The sequence below is a fragment of the Enhydra lutris genome, unplaced genomic scaffold (genome assembly GCF_002288905.1).
Source record: "Enhydra lutris kenyoni isolate GAN:26980312 unplaced genomic scaffold, ASM228890v2 scaffoldscaffold71, whole genome shotgun sequence".
Classification (NCBI taxonomy): domain Eukaryota; kingdom Metazoa; phylum Chordata; class Mammalia; order Carnivora; family Mustelidae; genus Enhydra; species Enhydra lutris.
This window is the reverse complement of record NW_019154155.1, coordinates 1,415,289-1,431,906: the sequence shown is the minus strand read 5'-3', so window position 1 is coordinate 1,431,906 and position 16,618 is coordinate 1,415,289. Positions and strand designations below refer to the sequence as shown.

At 42.7% G+C, this 16,618-nt stretch overlaps 1 protein-coding gene across 1 annotated transcript in view; it reads left to right on the top strand.

Moving 5' to 3' along the window:
• Positions 1–16,618, top strand: part of LOC111159917 (phospholipid-transporting ATPase IB) — a 585,941-nt gene that overhangs the window by 443,098 nt on the left and 126,225 nt on the right. Inside the window, exon 33 of the mRNA XM_022522597.1 lies at positions 1,145–1,252. Coding sequence (XP_022378305.1) covers positions 1,145–1,252 — 108 coding nt within the window. The remainder of the gene's footprint in view (positions 1–1,144; positions 1,253–16,618) is intronic.

Here is a 16,618-nt window from a genome sequence, read left to right as displayed (position 1 = left end):
GTATATGCATGTTGTAAAAAAAAAAAAAAAATACAGAAAATACAGAAGGACATAAAAGAGAATTTTTAATTTCCATAAGTTTATGAACAAGGGGCAGTTACTGTTATGACTTTTCTGGATAACATTACAGATGTTTCACATGTATATTTTTAATAAGATAATGCTTTATGGAGCATATAGCTTTGTAATCCTTTTTTCAGTTTAAAATAGATCGTGGACATTTTCCACACCTTAAAGTATACTTCCACAAAATCTTTGTTCATAATTAAAGAGTATTAAGTTTGATCAATATCCCATCATTTAATCATTCCCCAATTTTAGACATTTTGGTGACATGTCAAATTTCAGGATCATAACCCATCTTTCATGTTTGTCTATCATTGCTTTATAAATAGACTCCTAATTCTGTGCTGGGAAAATGAGGGAGGAGATTGGAGGTGCTTGTGGAAGTAGGGAATCCATCAAGTGACAATGGTAATTAATCCAGACAAGAGGTGATGGTGGCTTGGCCTGGGCTCTTACAAGGGGGTGTAGTGAGAAATGGTCAGATTCTGGAAGTATTTTTGAAAAGCTAACAGACCTTGATGGTGGATTATGTCATGGAGTGTGGAAGAAAAGAAGTCAAGGATCATCATATTCAGAGGCAAAGGAGAAAAAGCTAACAACTCAGCAGATGCTTAAAAGATTGTTAAGATCCAGCCCAGATTTGTAAAAAGTTCTTTGGAAAATGAAAAGAAGAATCAAAGTTTCAAAACAATAAGTAAGAACATCTTGTTCTTTTTGTCCATATGGTGCTCTCTTACTGGACTAAGGTGAACTGGCCAATGTAGCTCCAAGTTGGAGCAAGCATTGGTGAGGACCAGTGAGGGGCTGGCTAAAACTGTGCAAGGGGTCTAGGAGAAGGTCTGCTGAGGCAGCAAAAGCACCTTGATCTTCAGGGTAGTTTGGAGCCTCCAGATCCTTGAATTCATTGTGTGACATTCTGAGACAAGATAATTACAAGATGGCACTTTCTAGTGACTAGTGAAAAATGTATCCATGAAGAAAGCTGGCCTGGACACAGGGTTTCTGTTGCAGGTGGGGTGCGGGTGGCTCACCTGTGCCAGCAGAGAAGCCTTGCCTGAGCCTCTATTTCCTTTTGCAGTTCAGTCATCTGGCTGTCTGGGGAAGCATGCTGATTTGGCTGGTGTTTTTTGGTGTCTACTCAACCATCTGGCCCACCATTCCCATTGCTCCAGATATGAAAGGACAGGTCAGTGCTCCTAACTGTGAGTGGGCTTTCCCTGTCTCATGACACTGATGCTTTCTGGGCATGGGCTCTCTGTGTCTCATGACACCAGTGAACTTCAGGAGAGGTTGGTGCAGCCTACTTCCATCAACATTCATCAGGAGAGAAACAGACCAAATTAGAGAATCTGAAAGAGGTTGCCTTGTCCACAGAAATGGCATTGGAAATTTTAATATTGGAGATTGTCCACTTACATCTGCTGGCCTACCCAGCATGTTCATGTTTCCATAATGAATCATGTGTTAATTACATACAGTCCTGATGTGTCCAGGTAGTTCATGGCCCAGAACAACTGGAGATGTTCTGAGTCATTTGCCATCCAGTGGTGATGCAGATGGTCATTGTGAGGTTAAGTGTATTGTTATGCTCTGATTATCAGTCACCTGTGAAAGATAAATCTAACAACTCCATTAGCCAGATCATTGATTAACCAGAATATCTCATTGTTCATCTCTTGAACTAGAGAGGCTCATTTGAATTTTTTTTAGTATTCTCTTTTCTTTTGTATTATCTTTATCCAGTGTTTGAGACTGAGCCTTCAATAGTGACAAGCTGGATCTTAGAACCCTATAGTATTGGGTCTGGAGAGGAATTTGACAATTCCAGGTTCCAAACCACCTCAGTTTACAGATGAAGCTGGACAGGCCCAGACACTCCAGCCTCACCCTGTAGACCCCCATTTTCTGATCTGCCCATTTCTAGCACTGTCCTAAGATCCCAGCAGGTGGTTGCCCAGGCTCTGTGCTTTGGAAGCCTCTGAGCTGGCCAGCCTTGGCTAGGTCTGTTCCTCTTCACAGGGTGAGAAGCCCATGGTACACAGAGCCAGAATCCTACTTCTAGTCCATTCCCTGGGTTTCTAAGATCTTGAGTTTCCTTCCTCAATGGCCACAAAAGCCCACTTCCCAGGCCTGCATGGTCCTTTCCCCATATCCAAGCCTTTGTGAATACCCTTAGCCCAAGGGGCAGCTAGTTGCAAGACACATGCATTGGGCCAATTGGATGTTTGCCTCTCTATAGCCACCCCGACTTGCATGAGGACGCTTATGCTGGGGGACAGATCCGAGGATGAGAAGAGAAGGCCTATGGGTCAGGGACTTCCACTGGTGTTCCTGCCCCAGGAATGCATATTGTAGGGCCAGGCCTGTGCATGGCACGTCTGGCTATTATCCTAGCCTCACTTCCTCTGCAGAAATAAGCTCAAACTCCTGAGTCTGCCCAACTCTAAATACATGTGCAGCAGCTGTGTCATGTGAGATAACCCAAGGGTGGCATTGCTTGCCTTGTTCCCTTGGCTCATCAGTAGCCGTCAGACCCCAGGGTGTCCAGGACCTCCTCAAGTGCAGGTGTTGGCCAGGACAGACCTGTGCTACAGAAGGGGGCACATAGTCCCCTAACACATCTACACAGTGAGGAATGAGGACAAACCCGTAACACACTTGGCAGTTCTTTCCCACACGCAAGTGGTGATGGAAATTACAGCGCATTGAATGAATCAGGAAGATGGTAGAGTATTGCAAGAAATCAGTTCTATTTTAAAGCAATGTGATTCATCCCCCCCACAAACAAACCAAGACAAGTATTCACAACAACAATGATCACTTGGCAAGGCGGTGGTGCCTAGAATATCTGCTTTTGGGTCCTCTTCCTTCTGGGAAAGGGCAGGTATGGCCTTTTGACTGTTTCTTTTAGGGGAATTTTATGGTGTGGGACAGCAGCTGATTTGTTGCAGATAGTTTCTTAGGTGAGAGGAGAGTGACAGCTGGCAGAATGGGATCAGTCCATGTGTGACTGGCCAACAAAATCAATTTTCTTGGAAGCCCCTCCCAGTGCCCTCACCAGAGAGATACCCAGGTATACCCCCTCTGCATGCATCTGCAGCAGCAACCCTAGGTTAGAGGTGCCCAAGCTAGGTTGGCCTCTGACTCTCACTCCAAGCCACAAGCTACTTTCCAAGGGCAGAGAGGCCTTATCTGCTGGGCAGACACTACTAACGTGCCACATGGTCACTCTCCAAGTGTGCTGGTCTGTGTGGTGTGAGAGCTTGGCCTAATGGTGAAATTTCTGTCGTTGCAGACCTTTCAAACACATTTAACAAGGTATTCCTATCATCCCAAAGCAAAGAAATTGTAATATCAAATCATGTATCGTTTTGTATAAATTTTTTATTTTTTTATTTTTTACGTCATTCTCACTGTTTTGTTGGTTGGTGGGTGTGTATGAGGCAAATGATGTTACTTGGAAATCAAACACAGCTGGCTAAGGTGAGGTTCTCATTAGACGCCAAATAAGATGATTAAGGTAGTTTTCATGTCATGGGACTTCCGAGTGGGTATTCTGCTGTGTGTGTGTGAAGGCCTGTTTATGATCACTAGTCTTCCTCCAGGGGAGACCTCTTCGTGGGGACAGGGTGTCAGAAATACAGTGTCAGAGACATCCTAACACTCTTTCACCTGCTATTGCTGCCCAGCGGTTTGTTCATTCTTTGAACCCTTTTGAAGAAGCCCTTACGTGGAGAGTGACCAAAACTAGCCGGAGGTTTCCCAAAGACTTCCTGCTGCCTCCGAGGGAATGACAGGCTGTCATGAAGAAAGCTGGAAGCCAGGCTCGGGTACCAGCAGGAACAGGGCTCCTCGGGGCTACTATTGAAAATCAGCCCAAGCCATGGTCATCTCTTTGGTCTTGGGTGGGCATTATGGACTCAGTGTTTGTGTCTTCACCTCAAAGTCTCGTGTTGAGGCCCTACCCCCCAGTGTGATGGTATTTGGAGGTAGGGCCTTTGGGAAGTAATTAGGTCATCAAGAGGATTAGTGCTCCTTATAAGAAGGAGCCAGAGAGCTAGCTCACTTGTTTTTTGTCTTGTTGGAGATACAATGAAAAATTAGTTAGATGCTGAAAGAGGGTCCTCACCATTGTGCCAGCACCCTGATCTCAGATGTCCAGTCTCCCGTACCGTGAGAAATAAATGTCTGGCCGATAAGCCACTCAGTCTATGGTATTTTGTTATAGCAGCCTGAGCTAAGACAGTTGGTGAATGCTTAGGAGTGAGGGGTACTCTGGAAAAAGACTTTTATTATTATTATTATTATTAGATGTTTCTAGTGACTTATATAAACCATTTTTTTGTAGTTCACAGAGCAGTAGGATTTTGGCAAATGAACATAGTTCTTTTGAGCTTTGGAATGAAACTAGTGTTTAATGGCAAACAGCATTTCTCACTCAGGAGCCTGAGACAGATGCCCCACACAAAACATTCTGTTTGTTCATAACATCCTAAACTGTTGAAAAGGTACATTGTTCCTGCTGGGATTTCCTAATGGATTTGGTTAAATATTTCTTTCTTTGTCTTGTCCATTATATCTAGAGTTTTTCTCATGAGGGAGAAGGCAGGTTTTCCCTCGAGGGTAAGGGAGGAGAAGGCTCTAGATGAGAGTGATTTTCCACTGTCAAAGGGTCTTTATCCTCCCTCCAGCACCTCATGATATGATATGCAAAACCCAACCAGACAGTGAGCCCCAGAAAGTCCCAGTGGAAGTTTCTGAAATCAAAGAAGTCATCTGCAGACTCCGTCTCCTGAAAATATGCAACATTTGTGGGATTTTAAGGGACACCTTGTTTTTACATTTTTCTAGGTCCAAACTAGATCTAAAGCAAATTAAAAACTCAAGTTATGTCTATCCTGGTTAATGCCAAAGTCCCCTACCAGGGAAAACATGTGCTGATGTTTTTCCATAGGGGACCGTCTGCTTTTCTTTCTCCCAGTAGCATAATCGTGGCTTACAAGCATCTCTGTAATGGGTCCCCAAAGCCAGTGCTCAAGGTAGAAAATTTCAAACTTCATTTAGCTCAGAGCTGTCTGCTGAAGAAGAGCATTTGATTAGAGATGAGGAAAACTTTATCTAAAACCGGATCAGGAAATGTACTGCTATTTTCTTCACATGTTTCTGAAGGCTTTTGACTTGGGGAGTATCTGAGGGGATGCCATCTCATTTGACGTCTGTGTAAAAGGCTAAAGAGACCTGCCCCAACTAGCTCTGTCACCTTTGGTAAATCACTAAGCCTGTGTTAATTTCCTTATCGACAAAGTCAGAATAATATTATCCACCCTCATTATCTCTGAGGAATGTGGCACAGGTATAATAAGAAAACCCAAGGGAAATGGAAAACATGCCTGCTCTTTTTTCGGAAGTAACTAATTAGTTTTGAACTTCTGTAAATAGAAATATTGTGACTTCAACTCCTAATTCTTTTGGCCAAAGAATTTTAACATTCTATAGGTTCTAGATGTGCTATTTCTCAGTAAGGTCCAGGAACCACCTGCATCTGAATTATCTAGGTTACTTGTTTGGGTTTTTGTTTTGTTTTGTTTCTGTTTTTAAAGATTTTATATATTTATTTGAGAGAGAAAGAGCATGAGAGGGGAGACGGTCAGAGGGAGAAGCAGACTACTCATGGAGCTAGGAGCCCAAAGCGGGACTTGATTCCGGTACCCCGGGATCATGAACTGAGTTGAAGGCATTCGCTTAACCAACTGAGCCACCCAGGTGCTCTCTAGGTTGCTTGTTAAAAAACAACCTCCTCCCCACCCAGAAAATATGTTCTTGCAATATGCACGCACGCACACACTCACACACCCACACACAGTCCCTGGGTGCTTAGCCCCAGCCTGTGAATTTTAATAAACCTCCGAGTTTTTCCTCCCTGAATGTCTGAGAACTGCTCCAAAACAACTGAAATATTATTCCTCTCTCTCAGTGTTTGAGTCATGCAGGGTGTTCTAGGAGAAGATGGTGTTATTTAAAATATCCACAGATGATTTATGTCTCCTGGGCAGTGGTTACGTAAGACGTGGCAGGTATCGCCAATGACAGCTTTAAGGCACCTCGCTTTCTAAGTAGAGAATTATACCGAAAAACATTACATCGTTCGCCATGGAAAAATATTCCTCATCACCTTTGGTGCTTTTCCTTTAACGTCCTTTTCATTGCTAGTAAAAGAGGGGGAAAAAAAACTTTCACTTCAAAGCCTACAAACTGCTAACTCTATCTGCTGTGCCAAACTCCCGGCTTCAGCCAGGCCTTTTTTTTTTTTTTTTTTTTTTTAATCCCAAAGACAGGAATGGGTTTACATTTGGGTTTTATACCACACTTGTGTATACATGGTGCAGATCCCAGTGGGTGAACAGTATACCGAAGGAGGAGTGGTTGCCACTTGGTCAAACCCACCACCCATCTTTCCTAAGTGACTGCTTTCTCCGGGACTTCACAGACTGGTAAGGTCTCAGGCCCAGGTCTTTTCCACACAAATGTAAAAAGAGGGAGTTTTGTTTCCAAGTGGCATGTGCTCTGGGAGATAAGTGAGGCGGGAGGGTCATGGCCCCATCGGCCCCCATCTTTGCTCAGCTGGGGTTGTAGAACATCTCTATAGGACAGAGACTGGCCCGAGGGTGAGGAGGTAATCTGTGTGCAGGTTAACTTTCCTGGCGTGGGACAAGGTTGTTTCACCCCCAGCATCCATCCTCCACCACCCTTTCTGAAGGGGCCCAGTTTGTAGGCAAATACCGGACCTTGTGTAAGAGACCCAGCACCTATGCAGTGTCATTTCTGCCCCTGACTCCGGGGGAGAGCCAGATCCCAGCTCGTGCTGTAGTCAGTGATTCAGAAACCCAGCAGGAGACACAGGAGATGTTCGCCAGGGGCTTCTGAGATGGATACATGCTTGCACCTGGGAGAAATCCATCAAAGAAATGGCCTTCTTTTGTGTGTGAGGTAGTTGCTTCTCTGCTGCCCAGAGCTGTTCAGCTGTAAGGAGGGAAGCTGCCTCCGGAATTCTGCTGCTGCCATGAAAGACGTGATCTAAAGGGAAAAAAACAACCAGAGTCTCTTGTGCAATTGTTGAGCCACCAAATGAAGGCAGCGTCCAAGTTCCTTCCAACCCACAGCCCTGCTGGCTTTCCAAGGAGCACTCTGTGCGTGTGCTGCCTGTCCTCCGTGAATAGCATGAGCAGGGGAAAGGCACCCCACCCACACGCAGGTGTTAGGATGTTTCTTTTATACTTACCAGCTCAATCAAGGAAATACGTATTTTTTTTTAAGATTTTATTTAGTTACCAGAGAGAGAGAGAGCACAAGCAGGCAAAGGCAGAGAGAGAAGCAGGCTCCCCACTGAGCAAGGAGCCCGATGTGGGACTCGATCCCAGGGTCCTGGGATCGAGTCCCACATCGCTGAGGGCAGCGGCTTAACTGACTGAGCCACCCAGGCATCCCGGAAATACATACTTTTAAAAAACAGGCTTAAGCATTAACATTGCATAGTATATTATATTCGAAGTTGGGTGGTTTTAGATTTCTTTAAAGATTTGGTTAAAAAAAAAAAAAAAAGATACCTAGCAATAAACCTAGCTAAAGAGGTAAAAGATCTACACTCCAGAAACTTAAAAACACTTGTAAAAGAAATCAAATAGGACACAAAAACATGGAAAAATGTTCCATGCTTGTGGATTGGAAGAACATTGTTCGTTAAAAATGTCTATACTACCCAAAGAATCTACACATTTAATGCAATCCCTATCAAAATACCACCAACATTCTTCACAGAACTAGAACAAGCAATCCTAAAATTTGTATGGAACCACAAAAGATGCAGAGTAGCCAAAGCAATCCTGAAAAAGAGAAACAAAACTGGAAGCATTTTGATTCGAGACCTCAAGCTCTATTACAAAGCTGTAATCGTCTAGACAGTATGGTAGAGGCACAAAAACAGACCCATAGATCAATGGGAGGGAATCGGGAACCCAGAAATGGACCCACACCTCTTTGGTCAGCTCATCTTCGACAAGGCAGGAAAAAGTATCCAATGGAGAAAGATAGTCTCTTCAACAGATGGTGTTGGGAGCCTGCATGTCCCTTGGCTGATGTTTAAAGAAGAGGTGGTGTGTGTAGTCATACACATGCAGGATTATTACTCGGCCATCAAAAACAATGAAATCTTGCCATTTGCAGCCACATGGATGGAGCTAGAGTGTATTATAATAAGTGAAATAAGTCAGTCAGAGAAAGACAAGTACTACATGATCTCACTCATATGCAGAATTCAAAAAAGAAAACAGGTGAATAAATGGGAAGAGGTGAAGGGAGAGAGGGCAATAAACCATAAGAGACTCTTAATGATATAAACTGAGGGTTGATGGAGGAAGGTGGGTGAGGGATGGGCTAGATGGGTAATGGGTATTAAGGAGGGCACTTGTGATGGCACTGGATGTTGTATCTAAATGATGAATCAGTGAATTCTCCAGAAACAGTATCGCACTGAATGTTAACTAAGTAAAATTTAAATTAAAAGTAAATAAATTGATAATAATAAATTTAATAATAATATATAATATATTATATAATACATTATATATAATATACAATAAATATATAATATATACTAAATAAATATATAAATATAAAAAATAAATGAATGATAAAAATAAAGAATCACTTTAATGTCACAATTATTAGTGTTTTAGGTAATAACAGCCCAGAAACACCTAACACGAATACTGCAAGCTTATTGGAATTATCTTTAATATAGCAATATTGAATAGAGTAGGTCCTATTTTCCTCGAATAACGTACTTCACAAGTCTGTGGCCTCGTATATGTGAAAAGTGGTCAACCTGATAGGGTAGAAAGCCCCATCAATAGAGATTTGCCTCTTGGCTTGAAATAACTTTCTGGCATCTTCTTTGTACAGTTTTCTTATTTATTTAATTTGGCCAAGTTATTTGCTAAAGTCCGATTTTCATTCTGGCCTTTAAACTTGTATACTCTGTGTAATAATAAGATTGACTTGCTCTGTTTCTGGACGACATTATTATCTGACTAAATAACATATGAGCAAAATTAAGGACTACCTGGTTTCTCCTGTAACTCTTGTCACCCACATCCAGGGGTCCCCCCATTTGTGTGTGTTTGCTGTTCTTAAAGGCACCCCACTTGAATCCCTGTCGGAGGCAACCATGGGAACTGAGAAGCTTTAAAACTATCACCAAAAATTATTTATTGATAATGAAAAGAAAAACAAACCTTCGCTTGATCAGGGATATCAAGATGAGTTCTCCCTGTAAATATTTGGTCTACAAATATTTGGGCTCTAAAATCAGAAAATTCAGGCATCGGATGACAGCTCCCTCAGAACATGGCCTTTGTAGTTATTACATGTCATGCCAAGTTGGGGTTTTTTGCCTTTCCCTGATTTCTGAACAAGGGGGAAGTATATTTTTAAAAATGAATGAGCTCCTTAAAGCAATTTCAGATTCTTTATATGGGCAGGAATGGAGCCAGCCTCTTTTTCCTGGTTGCTTCTGTGCCAGAGTCCATTGTTCATAATCTCTGTGACTGTTATCCTGAGCCTCAGTTTCATCAGGTTTGTGGAGAAGATAGTACCTACCTTTGGAGTTAATAGAGAGATTGAAGAAAAGAAGGCATGTAAATAACATTAGGTACTGTTTATTGAGAACTTACTATGTCTCAGAGTTACCTTCATATAAATATACTGTACATTTGCAATTACACAGTGAATCAAGCATTAGCTCTCATGGTAATCTGGCAGCCATAGGAGGGTACAGAGGCTTGGGAAGAGAGCAGCGGCATGTTGGACAGGCTCCAGAGTGGAGTAGCTGGGGCTTGCCAAGGTGGCTAGACTCCAGGATGTGGATGCCCAGCCTTGGTCACTATGAAGAGCCCCCAGAGTATGCTTGGTACAAGCCACATGTCGAATAAGTGTCAGTTGAGTCTCCTTAAAATTTTGCTTTTATTAAGTTGCGTAGTAAGACACCTACCCTGCAGTGTAGTAGAATTTCTAATACAGGGCACCTGGGTGGCTCAGTCAGTTAAACATCTGCCTTAGGCTCAGGTCATGATCTCAAGGTCCTGGGATCGTGTCCCCCATCGGGTTCCCTGCTCAGCAGGGAGTTTGCTTCTCCCTCTGCCTGCTACTCCCCCTGCTTGTGCTCTCTCTCTCTGCCAGATAAATAAACAAGACCTTTTTAAAAAAAAAAAAAAAAAAAGAATTTTTAAGACATAATTGTAGAGTCAGAAGCTTACACGTACTTTGTGTTTGAGCTGCAATCTTCTGGCATAGAACCCCAGGAAAGTAGGTTTCAGACAATGTCTGTTGTGTGTGTGTGTGTGTGTGTGTGTTTTAAGTACATCATGGAAAACCTTAATTTTCAAGTTCCTGCCCTCCCTCCCCCCAGACACACACACACCCACCCACCACCACCACCGTTCTCTTTCTTTTGGCAGTTTATTTTATTTTGGCCTCTCGTTTCAAGGATGCTGTGTGCTAATTAGAGGCCAGGCGGCTTTGATTGTGAGTTATTTTTCTCTTCAGTGAAAGGTTTTGTTGTGGTGTTGGCATTTGCCATTCACTCGGATGTTAATTTTTTTAAATATCTGTCAGCAAATTAAAGTACACATTACATGCTGATTTTGTTTGTTTGTAATATTTATACTCAGCGGTCACAGAGTATGTTTGATGTGGTTTTGAACTTTTCCTTTCTCCAAACATGTGGAAATGTGTATGCGCGGCACTGGGGTTGAGAGTTTCTATTCAGGGGTTTACTTCCCCGACATCTGCAGAAGAAAATGGCTTTGTCTGGTGACCACAGTGGGGGACCATAGTCCTCCCACCCAGAGACCTCTTTCTTTAGGTTTGTTCGATTTAAGAGGTGCAGAGCTGCCTGAGAAAGGCCAGCAGATAAGGGATTTGTGCAAGGAAAGATAACCTGGCAAGAAAAGGCTAGGTTAAACCAAAGAGAATCACAGCCTGCTGTTAAGCCCATGCCAGGCCTTTCCTATTTTGTATAAAAACAGTGATGCAAAGCTGCTGTGACCAGAATCCAAGAAGATCAAAATAGTGAAAGGATTTGAAGTAGGTTAGCCCTTTCTTCAGTGACTCTTGTGGCCATTGGCATCATAAAATCAGAATCCGCCGAGGAGATCGTATGCTCTCTGAACGGCGATTAACCAGCTGTCTTAAGAGTTTGACATTCCTTCAACTAAAGGCAGGAAAAGAGAAACATAGGTTACCTGTGTCTGTGCCTGTAGTGCACATTCATTCATGAGTGTTATTTTAGTTTTTTCATTTCTGCAACCTGATTGTAACAAAAGCTAGAAACTGGAAGATGGACATGTTTGTGTAGACTTCTGGGCACACTGTGAGGGCAAGGCCCACCCACTCACTCAGCAGCTGCGGACACCTCTTTAACATCCTGGGTGCAAGAGCATCTTGTCACCAACCACCTGCCCCACATCACTTTCCTGTTTTCCCGGTCACAGCTCCTAAAGCCTTTCCCCTCTTCCAGAACATGCATTGAGACAGTGCCGTTTCTGCCTCTGTTCCACCTCTGGAACTGGACCGGCCCCCCCCCCACCCCCCAGGGCTAATCTACCAGGGTGTTCATATCGTGGTCCATGGTGACTGATTCAGAAATGGGCATGGTGACCCACACCAGGCCACTTAGGGACAGTTCAAGGACTTTTTTTTTTTTAAAGATTTTATTTATTTGTCAGAGAGCACAAGTAGGGGGAGTGGCAGGTAGAAGGAGAAGCAGACTCCCCGCTGAGCAGGGAACCCGATGGGGGACACCATCCCAGGAACCTAGAATCATGACTGGAGCTGAAGACCACTGCTTAACTGACTGAGCCACCAGGTGCCCCTCAAGGATTTTTTTTTTTTTTTTTTTGACAGGCAGAGATCACAAGAAAGAGAGGCAGGCGGGGGGTCGGGGTGCATGGGGAGCAGGCTCCCCGCTGAGCAGGGAGCCCAATGTAGGGCTTGATCCCAGGACCCTGGGATCATGACCTGAGCCGAAGGCAGAGGCTTTAACCCACTGAGCCACCCAGGCACCCCGGATTTTTTTTTTTTTTTTAATGGAAACTAATAAGGGAAGAGGAAAGCACTTTTGCTGCCAGGCTTATTATATAGAGATAATGTCAGCCTGAAGTTGCCAGTGGCCGCCACAGAGAGAGAGCCTGGCTGGGGCTCTGAGCACAGCACAGAGGAAAAGCTGGACTGAGAGAGAAAGAGAGAGAGAAGACAGCATTGAGTGCAGTGCTGGATCCAGCTGTGCCTGAAACTAGGACTTTCTCTGAATGTTTAGATGCACATACTGATATATTCCCATTTTTACTTAAGACCATTCAAGTTAGATTTCTGTTCCTTCTGAAAATGAAGAAATTGCTAAGTGACAGACACAAGAGGTAAAACTGGGTCAAGTGAAGATAGAACTCTCCTAGCCTTCTGGAAAGTTGGCAGTCATTGTTATGTTGTAAAAAAGCAGCTTGTGAACTTTTCCTACTGTCTCCAACTTGAGTGCCATGGGACGTTGCCTACTTTTTGTAGCCTCCCCCTCCTCCTTCCCTACCCAAGAACAAGAAGACAGGTTTGGGTAGAACAAATTGTTTAAAACAGGGATGTTAAGAAATGGAAGCTTTTCTGAGAAAGACCTCTTTCCTTTGGCAGCCAACAATTCGAAATGTCAGCTTCGAATGATCCTGAGCAGTGCTGTCCATGCTGTTCATTGTCATAAATATCATGAGCGACACATGGATACAGTTCAATTTTCTAGCAGCTCCTTTAAAAAAAAGTTAAAAAAAATGAAGTTAGTTTTATTAATCTATTTAGCCCAACTTGTGATCAACATTAAAAGAAATCATTAGTGGGATAATTTATGGTCTTTTTGTACTAAATTTTTGGAATCCAGTACATGTGTTAGGTTGACAGTATATCTCAAGTCAGACCAGAACCAATGCAAGGGCTCAGTAACCACCCCTGGCCAGCAGCCCCTCTCCTGGCCAGCACAGCTCTTGACCAACAGGGACTTGGAAACCCAGACTCATTCTCCAAAGCTAAATTTAGTGCAAGCAAGATTAGGAGGCAAGAAAACCCAGCCTCAGTTCGAATTGGGTCCCGGGAGCAGCTTGGTCCTCCAGGTCCCTTCCCTGCACGCAGGGGGTGCCTCCCTGACTTTCATTTCAGTCGCTTGTACTTCAAAGGGTCTTGGCTCTTACATAAGGCCTTCGCTAAAAAATAAAATCTTGGACAACTGAGCTGTTAATCTGTGCTTATTAATTGCTTTAAGCAGAGTTTATAAACCATGATTTATAAAGTGTGGGTCTGATTTTAAGTAGTTTTTCCAAAGTGTTGGCTAATACCCCAGACATTTCCTCCTGAATGTGGGAGAGAAGAGGTCAGGATCCAGGACTTTGGTCACATTTATGTCACGCAGCAACCAGCTGAGCAATAATAACCTATGGCACCGGAAATAAATTAAGATTTCTTCATAACAAATGGTTAATGTGTTCAATGAGTGGTAATTTCTAAGTAGGATTATTAGTCATCTAAGATCATGTGAACCCTTTGTCCTTTTTTCCTGCTAGAGTTCTAGGCCCCTTCTTTCCATCATGTTGCTTAATACAAGTCCTGTCATTTTCACCTCCTAAATGTCTCTTACATGTATCTTCTCCCCTCCAGTTCTGATCCTGTCCAGTTAGTTGGTACCATAGCAGTTTTTTGCCTGGATTATTACAGTAGCCTCCTGACTAGCTACTTAGCATCTAGTCTGTCCGCAGCCATTGCTCTACTGCAGTCAAAACAGTCTCACAACACAAATCTGAGGCTTCCTTTTGCCCTCAGGAGAAAGTTCCAGGTTATGTTCCTGGTCCCTGAGGCCCTGCGAAGCCCTGACCTCTTCTCCTGTAGCACTGTTCCTCACTCCTCACCCTGCCCACACTGGTCTTCTCTTGCTTCCTGGCCTGCCATATTTATACTGTCACAGTGCATTTTCACTTACTCCCCTCAACTCCTGAATGGCCTGGTCTCCACCTTCCACCTAGCTAATGCTTATATAGTTTTCACACTTCACATGAGTCAATCGCTTCTTGGCCTTTTGGCTAAGATCAAGGGCAGACTTCACATGAGTCATTCCTTCCTGAGGGTGCCTTTCCTTGCATTCCTGACCAGGCTAAATCCTTCTAGTACATGTGCCCTTAATTTGACTTGCCTCTCCTTTGTTACATTTACCACAATTAAAATTTTACATGTGAACACAAGGTAACACCTTACACCCATTAAGGTGACCTCTGCTTAAAAAACAAAAATGACAGGTGTTATAAAAATGTAGAAAACTGAAATCTTTGTTGGTGGGAATGTAAAATGGTATATCACTATGGAAAATGGTATGGAGGTTCCTCAAAAAATTAAACGCAGAGAGGCACCTGGCTGGCTTTGTCAGTGGAGCATGCAACTCTTAATCTCAGGGTTATGAGTTCGAGCCCCACATAGGGTGTAGGGATTGCTTACATAAATACACTTAAAAAAAGAAATAAACACAGAATTGTCATATGACCCAGCAATTCCACTTCTGGGCATATGCCCACAAGAATGTGAAGCAGGCCCTTGGAGAGATATTTGTGCACCCTTGTTCATAACAGCAATATTCAAACAGCCATGAAAGAGGGACAACCCAAACGTCCACTGGTAGGTGAATGGATAACCAAAAGGTGATCTGTAGGTCAAAGGCATATCGTGCAGCCTTTAAAAAGAAAGACTTGACATCATGCTAAGTGAACTAAGCCAGACACAAAAGGGCTAATACAGTATGATGCCATTCACGTGAGATACCTAGAGAAGTCAAGTTTCTAGACACAGAAGGTGGAACCGTGGTTTCCAGGGGTTGGACGGCGTGGGGGAAATGAGGAAGGAGTGTTTGATGAGTATAATAGAGCGTCAGTTTTGCAGGATAACAAAGTTTGAGATGTATTGCCCAACAATGAGAACACAGTGAATGCTGCTCAACTACGTACCAAAAAATGGTGAAGATGATACATTTTGTTAGGTGTTTTTTTAATCACAGTTTTTAAAAATGTATTTTAAATACATGTATGTGATTTCATAATTTATATCAGTTTCTTCCTCTAAACTGGGAGCTGTAAGAAGAAAGTGAATGCTCTTCAATATATCCTCTTTCCTACCATTCCATAAATTCCATAAAAGAATGTGAATTAATAAAGTTAAATGAAATGCCTCTCACGTAGCCATGGGGAAGGGATTTGGCTTTGTGCAATAGGTTCTTAGTCTCTGTTTGCTGAATTGATAACAAGAGCAGGTGCCACATACTCAAACATTTGGAAATCACCTGGAAAGGATCTGCACATAATAAGTGATGGGTAGATTAATGAATTTAGCATCCTTTCATAAGTGTGCTAAAAACCAGTAGCACAAACCATACATTTTTCCCACCCAAAGAATGATTTCCACTTGAAAGATTTTAGAACATTTCCAGTTAAAACTGTAGCCAAGCTATTTTAGCTACATGGGTGATACCTGCTTCATAGTATTTGTTGATACTGGTATTTGTAAAGGGTTAATAGTAAGGTCAAATTGCTTCAAGATAAGTGTTTGTTTTGGAACTGCTAGTAAAGGGAAGGCAAAAATAGAATAAAGAAAGATTCTTGAGTACATAATCTAAGGACGTGCTAAGCTAGTCATTAATCCAGTGGTCTTATTATGGGAGATAAAACTGATGAAGACAGTGCATCTGGCAGAAATGTAAGTCCTCTAACCCACTGTATCATCGATGGCATTTTCATTATTATATTGAAGAGACTGATATGTTTGGAGTAATATAAATATAAGTGCATAGTTGAAGAGAAGGTTTTGGTCAAAAAAAAAGTCAAGGTTAGGGAGAGTTTAGGTGGCAGCTGGACTCTGATAAATCTGGATTGATTTCATGGAAGAAATAGACTTTCTCTGGGGGTACTGGTCCTTACCCAGACAGTGGAACAATCCAGGCTCTAGGATTGCCTTAGAAGAGAGATTTAAAGCATGAGTGGATCTGGCACCAGGAGCCAAGTTGGGATATAGAGTTTTAGTGTCAAGTAAAGTGATATTACACGAAAAGAAAAAGTGTACGATTTGAAACTTCTCTGTCTCCAACACAGCATCATAATTAAAGGAAAGAAAAGCAGTAAGTGAAGTGATTCTACACCCAGTAAAACCAGAAGCAGCAGAGGGGAGGAAGAGAATGAGGGAGGGAAACGTGATTGATAACAGGGAGCACCAGAAGTCTTAATGTGACAGAGAAGGCCAGGTGGGGCTAGGGAGCTGGAGGGAGAGGGTTTTCACAGTTCACTGAAGGAAATTACAAGGTCGTTGAGAAGTTTCTTAGATATGGCATCAAGAAAGAGAAAAATTGACCATGAAGAAAGGTCCTGTAAGACAGTAAGGTAGAATCTTACCTGTTTATTATTAATGTGGGAAAAGTAATACTTAGAAACAAAAG